This window comes from Spea bombifrons, chromosome 12, assembly GCF_027358695.1.
Source record: "Spea bombifrons isolate aSpeBom1 chromosome 12, aSpeBom1.2.pri, whole genome shotgun sequence".
In the NCBI taxonomy this organism is placed as follows: Eukaryota; Metazoa; Chordata; class Amphibia; order Anura; family Pelobatidae; genus Spea; species Spea bombifrons.
The window spans coordinates 15,727,059-15,735,074 of record NC_071098.1 but is presented as its reverse complement, the minus strand read 5'-3'; the positions used below and the strand labels follow the sequence as shown (position 1 = coordinate 15,735,074).

General features: G+C 42.4%; 1 protein-coding gene across 1 annotated transcript; it reads right to left on the bottom strand.

Annotated features, from left to right (window-relative positions):
- Positions 1-1,051: 1,051 nt before the first annotated feature.
- On the bottom strand, positions 1,052-6,993 carry TAGLN (transgelin). Its single transcript, XM_053451592.1, has 6 exons — positions 6,893-6,993; positions 4,308-4,499; positions 3,250-3,427; positions 2,507-2,609; positions 1,286-2,156; positions 1,052-1,249 (listed from the first exon to the last, which is right to left on the bottom strand). Exons 2-5 carry the CDS (start codon positions 4,485-4,487, stop codon positions 2,012-2,014), a joined length of 606 nt encoding a protein of 201 aa, XP_053307567.1. The 5' UTR covers positions 4,488-4,499; positions 6,893-6,993; the 3' UTR covers positions 1,052-1,249; positions 1,286-2,011.
- Between the last annotated feature and the right edge of the window lie 1,023 nt (positions 6,994-8,016).

Here is an 8,016-nt window from a genome sequence, read left to right as displayed (position 1 = left end):
GATACTGTAGTGTAATATGATGGGCACAGTCCATACAGTGTGCATTTTTTACACCTGTCAAACATTGAGGAAATAATTCTGAGACAATTTGATCTGTACTTTTCAACCTTTCTCCAGCCTGGTACCCTTTCCTTTCAAACACCATAACATTTCTGGAATTAAATGGGGTTTCCAGACTGGTCTGGACCTAGGTTGAAAAATCATCGATCTGGAGAGACGTTAGGAGAAACTGACCACATGAGCAATGCATTTTTCTTCAAATACACTGTGGCCAAGAGAAAGGGTTAAATATAGGACTTGTAAAGAATAGTAGCGCAAACATGCACTACATAACTTGAATCAAAGGCGCGTCTGTGACACCTACATTTATCAGCCGTGAAGGTCGAAATCACACATTTTGGGGCGCCCTGCCACGAGTCTGCACGTTAATAACGGGTCTTTCCATCTTATAAATGCCCGTACAGCTTCAAGGTATAGAACGCGTGTGATTCCTCTACTATTTGTTACACGGAGACGCTAAGGATCAGCAGACTATTAAACAATGCACCCGACGCCTATACTTACACAAGGATTGTGAGTATGATTTCCTTCTTGGAGCATAGGAATACAAGACACTGGTGTACGTTATTTATAGGCGCTAAGAAGAATTGAAGAAAACTAAATCATTTGCCTGTATGTGAGTGATGTGATCTAAATGCGCGGGGAATTTGAAGGAACGGTGATTACTTTCTTGTGAATTTTCATATGAGAGCAATAAAAGGTTTTCAATGACTTAGTCTGTGTTTTGTGAACATGCCTCGGCATAACTTACTGGCTGGAAATGTACCGTATGACAAACACACAGCTGTCTGAAAATCTTATATTATCTAAAACCTCAAATTATTTGAAAACATAACGTAATATGTCTCTACCCATGTGAGAGATGATACGACTATCCTATGTAACCATCATCGATCTACAGGGCACGGACCCCCCACATCTAGTGCAACTGTTCCCCTCCTGTAACGTCAGTAGAAGTGTATTGACAGACAAAGTAATGTAACACAAAGTGTATGATTAAAACAGGTTTATTTTGTCCAACAAAAATACAAAATTTCAGGTTTTATTTCTCATTTTAAAACAGCGCTCGTCAAAGGTGGTTTTGGTTAAAGATGTGGAATGGACTGAGGAGTTTGGTGAGAGGACACTACTGTGAGGCGTGATGGAGGAGGTGAAAGAAGTACTCGGTTATTGCTATAGTCAACCCAAGCTGATGTCGACTACAATTCCTAAGACTCTCTGTGACCAGCTGTATGGGGTTAATGAGGTTAACAGTTGGAGGGATACAGGTTAGTTGTTGCTGTGGAAGAGCAAAGAGGGCATGGGGATGTGAGGTAGGGTGATTGTAAGGGAAGAGTGGATTCAGATGTACAAGACATGAAGATGAGAGGATGAAAGGGTGCAGGATGATGATGTGTTATGGACATGATGTATTTGCTTGACCATTTATCATATATAGGTGTTATGGCTAAGCAAGCGTTTGGGCCTAGCCTAGTAGCTCAGGAATTGATGCAACCGACACAGAACAAGTGGTAAAGTGGGCACAGGAACCAAGTATAGATCCGACCTGGTGCAGGGCCTTTTCAGATACAGCAGTAATGGCCTTTTTCGCTTTAGCTGAGCTTTAAGTGTGAGAGGTGATATTTAGCCCTATTGAAAAGTTTGATTCCCTCATGTTATGTTATATTATTTCACTCCGCCTGTTTGGATAAAGGATGGATAAGGGTGTAACAGGGCTGACAGTCGCTTGGCTTACCCAGGGACAACCAGCAAGTAACTCTGCAGCTTTTACACTACAAGTCCCAAGATTATCAGATGCTCAGAGGCTGGCTGACAATCTTTAGAGTTATAGTTAAATAGCAGCTGGAGAGCTTCTCGTTGGATGCCCCGAGTTCAACCCTTTCACGCCGAGACAGCAGTGCAATGCGTGTACGTAAGAGAAGAGGTTTATAGTTTTCATGCACGTTGGGATTTAGCTGATAATTTGTCTCGGGCGGCCGTACCCCGTCATTCCAGCCTGGGAGGCCCCCTGGTTGCTGCCCATCTGCAGACCGATCACATTCTTTCCCTGTTTCAGTTTATCATCTGAGAAATCCCGTTTGTGCTCCTGGGCTTTCCTGTGAGAAGACAGGGAGTGAAAAGGACATGATTAGCGTGTTCTTCAGACGTGCAGCAGGCCTGTGAAGTGCTACAAGAGCTGCTCACGCTACACGTACTGCTCCCGCCACTCACACTACTCCCGCCACTCACACTACTCCCGCCACACAATATTTTTGTCAGAATCAACTTTATTATCCGTGCAGAGGACAAAATAACCACCGATAGCACCTAATCCTGCCGCTAATTAAGCGCTGATGGGAGAAGGAAGTTAGGATTGTTCTTTATCTTCCCTATATTGTATGGCTCCAGATAGATAATAAATAAAATCTATGTGTATGTGCGTATATTGCACAATTTCTTCACTTACTTCATAAACCAGGCAGGGTCCCCTTTGTATTGTCCATCATTCTTGGTGACTGCAATGCTTCCAAGGGCCACAATTGTTCTCTGCACGGCTGCCATGTCCTTCCCTGTAGTGAAAACAATGTGTATTTCAGGAATATATTTCTCCTCAGTGCAGTATAGTCATATTCTACTAGTTTTTATTTTACATCATACAATTCTCCTTGTCACTTGGAGTCGCTACGTCCCGTACACACCAAGACCAAGAAGAGTGGGACCGGAAACCAGCAGTGTAATGGTGCAAGTTCAAACTACACATAGGTTTAACAGAGACAAAAATTGTGGATATTTGTGTCAAGAACACTGCGACCCCTTTTCTATATTCTCTTTGCCTTCACTGCTTAGGTCCCCCTAGACGAGAAGTCATACTATGGGCTGCTGTAACAGAAGGGGCAGCCATAAGAAGCCCCAATCAGCAATAGACAGAAAAGCAAAATTATACATAAAGAAGCACAATATTTATATAACTATGTACATTATTGTGACATCAATTTAAGAGGAGTCTGTATCTAACCTGACCATACACCTCTTTCTATTGGAGACTGGCCATCAAAGAAGCGTGGACACTAAGATGTGACACGTGCTATGGTGGACATATGTTCTCTGCTTAGGTTGCAGGAAAATACACTGTTATCCTTGTCCACTGTTAATACACTTGTCAACCTGACCTTGTTAAACATTTGCAGCCAGCAATCTTTGTTATTTTACCTTCATACAGGTCCACGGTTTGGAAGACATCTGTTTTCACCACCCCATACTCCTCTGCTGCCTTCAGGAACTGAGCAACCTGCTCCATCTGCTTGAAAACCATGCTGGGGGGAGAATCTGGGATTTTCACTGGATGGGATCCTTTGGGATACAGACTGTTAATCAGTTTTGAGAGAATCTGTGGATGAAAGAAAAAGTGTATAATTACATAGTAAAAGCTACAACTTCAATGGCATGGATAGGGACTATAAAATGTCTTTTTTTGTACCCTCTTACACACAGAGTCGGCCCCTGTTGGTTTATATATTGTCACAAGCAGAAGAGACAGAAAATGTGGACGGGCCAATAGCCAGTTGGAAAGACCGGGACAGACTGGGAAGAATAAGAACAGGAATAGTGACAACATAATGGAGTATGGGCCAACTGGTAGGTGCTGTGACACAGGAAACCACAAATGTGTAAAATGGGCGTTTTTTTTGGAAATGACACAAAAAAGGAATAAATGGAATTTGTCTGAAACAATTACACTGTCTGAATGTGTCTAGCTGAGGAGAAGAACATAGAAAGGATCTCAGTGGCATAAGTACAGGGGTCACAATTAGAATGGAGAGGGCCCTGATGACCCCTGTGACTGCTTATTCAGGTCTCTTCATGCAGGTTCAAAATTGTCCAAAAAGGGCCCTTCCAACCTGGATCAGGCCGTTACAGGCTGGAAGGTCAGTTTCTAAACCAACTCAGGGAGACAGGAACGCAGCAGGGTCACATTACATTACGTGTAACCAAGGCTGGAGAGATAAGCGGGTGCGGCCGGTAGGGGGCATGTATGTTTGTATGCATGTGGCACAGATAAGCAGTATGGGGGCACTGACAAGCTGTTTGGGGCAAAGGTGGAACTGTGGGACATCTTGCTTGGTGATATTGGGGGCCCCAGGCAAATTTCGCACTGGGGCCCTGTGGTTTCTAGTTATCCCCCCACTATAGGTCATGTAGTCACACTTTTAGCAGAGTTACAGGGGGACACTGGCAGAAGGTAAGATGTACAGCCATGGCGTCCTCACCACTCCATTCTTTAGCCACTGCTGGAAACCGAGCCTTCCTTCCTCTGGTGTCCCTACTTCATCCCCACACTGCATCCGTATCCACTGTACCAGACGCGCCTCGAGTTCATCATCATACTTCTTCTCAATACGAGACTGAATGTCACGGCTCATGCCGTATGATGGTCCTTTATTGGCCATGGCTGCTAGAACCTGCAATGGGACATGAGAGTGAACTTAAAACAGTGATAAAGAGGCAGGAGTTTTAAGAAGCTTTTTCTGCATTATTTTACATATAATAAGGTTTTTATACAATTATAAAAAGGCCATATATGTTTAACTTTCAGATTTGTTTAGGTGCCCCAAAGAGAGCCTTTAAGTCAAATTTGATACCTGCTAATGGGCATTCCTCAGATGGATTGCAGATGTTATCACATCTAGTTATATCTTGGTCAATTCTCTGAAGGTGGAACCTAGAACGTTCTGAAAACTTATGATGCCACACCTTCCCATTAATACAGGGCTAGCCAAAGGGTTCCTAGCCACCTAGACAAACTATGGTTTCAGATAGATTTCCTGTTTTGTGGATGGGGCCCATTAGCCAAGCTAAATATGCCAAAATCTTCAAAAGACTTGCTCTTCATGTTAATGTCTGGGTACTTTCATGTTAAAGTCATAAATTAAATGTGTTTGAAGAACATGAACAGGAAGTAACAGGTGCAACAGTCTTCCAACAAAAGTAGTAGAGGGTGATACTGTGATGGAATTTAAACATGTAAATGATACGGTTCCTGAAGACGAGACCCAGGACTGGTTAAGGCTTCAGTCTTTAAGGGAGGAAAAACACGCAGACTATGTGGACTGAATGGTTCTTTTCTCTGTTTCTGTGAGTAGAGCCCGGGACAATTTCAGAAAGCACTGAGCTGTACCCAGTGCAGAAAACCTCTTTAAGATATTTCACCCAAATGTAGGCCAAGCTGACCAAGTTGCATTGACATTGTCACTCTAAGGTAATAACAAACTGTATGCAATTACACCATTTGGCAGGAACTGAAGGCCACAACCTGATCACCCATCTTGGAAAAGAACACCAAGTACAGCTTCTTGAGTAAGTAAAAGAAAATGTATAATAAAAAATGCCTTCATGAGTTACTTAAAAATCAGCGATTTCCTTTCTTAAATTCTTCTCTGTGACATTTACAGAAGTGGAGATGTCTACAGCCTATGGTCACCCAGCCTTTAATGGCTACACAATAACACCAGCAGACGGCATGCTTGGATTGTTTTACTGTAATCAGCGTCATCGATGGGGTAGATGGGTGGTATGGTCTACCTACCCTCTACACAATAAAGTATTTCCAATATAAGTGGCTTTGCGGAGGGTGGATAATCATACTGTTCTGTATGAGACTGAGCATGCGCCGCCATTAACCTTAGTATTATTACGGATTACTCAAGGCAATCTGGCACCAGACCAAAAGCATCTCTGTTTCCAGAACTGTGCAAAAGGCAAGAGGGATGCCCCTGATGCGATTAGGTAAAAATCAGTTCTGGGTTGGGCTGTTGACAATGGAGTGAAGGAAATCTTTAGGGCGACTGACTGTCCAGATCCCAATCCTTACCCCTTCCTGTAGGCTGTTCATTAATATTAACGTGTAAAGCACCCCATAATCAATCAACACATCATACAGGTACTTTAAGACGTAGACATTGTGGAAGCTGGCGAGATCCCCTGGGGCTTTAATAAAGATGATGAGAATGTTGGTCCCTCTGGCTTACTGGCTATTATTTGTCGTCTGTTTCCCTGGGCTATACAGACAGCTAGATTACAAAATCCCCAGCTCCCAAATTTACTTATTGCCGAGCAACACAGCACACGCAGGGTAATAACGATACACCATTTTAAGAAGAGTTAAGTATTATTTTAAATCATAAAAAACCTGGAAAATAAATTATAACCATACTGGAGAGGCAATGGACTATTAACCCATTCACTCATTCCTAAAGAGTGATCTGAGGGGAACTCGCAAAATTTATGCAGAGCAACCAATAAAATGTTTTTCTTGATTACACCACTTTTTCTCCTTTTTTCACCGTTTTTTTTTTTTTTTTTAGGGCACAGTACATGCCATCATCAATGAAAACTGATGAGGGTTTAAGGTCATGCCATACTCAGAATTACTTGTTATTCTTTTTTTTTTGGTCAGTAATAATTCAGCAATTTGATACACGTAATGATTACAGCATCTCTGTATTACAGAATTTCTGGCAGGACAAGCACAGTAGTAGCAATTCATAAAGAACAGACTTAAAGGTAATTGTTAATTATGTTCATTTTCCACCAATGCAAAATATTCCTCTAAAAACATAAAAACTCCTGTGCTTCTTACTAGAAAGGTTAAATACATCCCTTTAAAAGTCTTTTTATGCATTCTGTACATATAACCCTTTAGGATTATTTTTATGCATTCTGTACATATAACCCTATAAATCAATATGTTGGTCCTTTTTCTCTGTAACCTCAGTCTGTGTTATAGCTTTAAAAAACAAGAACAATACAGAACATTTCAAACCTCCCAGACCCCAATATGCTGCCCCAAACTCACAGGTTGCTTCTGAAAGGTGGTCTCTGTCTTGTGGATGCAAAGCAGTGAGTGAGTCAGGAGCAGGATGGGGAGATAAAGTCCTGTCCTGTGTCTGCTTGTATTGGGGGGGAGTCAGCCCACTATCACCCCCCTCCTTCAGGGTCTGCTCTTCCCAGCACCATATTAGGGGAAGGCCTGACAAAACTCTAAAGTTTGGGGTCTGAACACATTCTCTGGATAGCTCAAGTATGCGGGAAAGGGGCAGACTGTGCATGACTCACACAGGAGGGGGAAGCTCCCTCCAGGAGAGCCTTTTATAGACTCAAATCAGGGGTATCTCCTCATTAACTCCTTTCACCCCAGGGAGGCGACACAGGTAAAATCTTATACCCACCAGAAAAAAAAACAGCATACCTCTTCAATGGAAATTTACTCCGGCATAAGGCAGGCAACGTTTCTGTCCTCGCGGACCTTCATCAAGCCTCGATAATAGGTCAGTGAGGACCGAAACGTCACCTGCTAAAGTTCTGCTGTGTCCTTTATCTGGCAGACCTACTATATTGAGATGAAGCAGAGTCCTGGGATTACTTGCACCCTTATCCGACTGGCATATACGCCTTGTTTTGTGAAATGTTGGCTACTATATACATTTTATTTAAACAGGTTAGATCCTGACCCCCACAGAGCCTGCTGTACTGAAGCAGACGCAGTCATTAGTAAAGTTGAGTGGTACCCAACAGGTCTGTTACAGGGTCCTGTACAGACTAGAGAGATCTGGCTTAGGGCAACCTGTATGGCTCAATCTATCATTCTGTCCTGTTGCTTTTGGCATTTAGTAAGCACGTTCATCATTGGGAGAACAGAAGGAGTTAAATGTGCATTCCAATAAAAATATGCTCGTCTTTCCTTCAGAATTCCCATCGCGTTACCAGATAATTCCGTCTCAAAAATCTCATTGTTATGAAGTGCTGAGAAAACACACTCAGACATAATACATCAATGACCGTGCTGTAGAATTTTTGTTTTTAAGTATATATGTTACATAATGATGTTGAAGTAGTAAGTATTCCCAATATCCATTGACACGGACTGGCAGCACTTAATTAGCCCTGTCAGTCCTATAGCCTTCAACTACAACTCTCATT

Coding starts and splice junctions, on each gene's coding strand:
- TAGLN (XM_053451592.1), bottom strand. CDS start 4,487: ATGGCCAATAAAGGACCATCATACGGCATGAGCCGTGACATTCAGTCT. Junction 3,428..4,307: donor AGTGGCTAAAGAATGGAGTG/GTGAGGACGCCA, acceptor TTTCATCCACAG/ATTCTCTCAAAACTGATTAA. Junction 2,610..3,249: donor AACCGTGGACCTGTATGAAG/GTAAAATAACAA, acceptor TTTTCACTACAG/GGAAGGACATGGCAGCCGTG.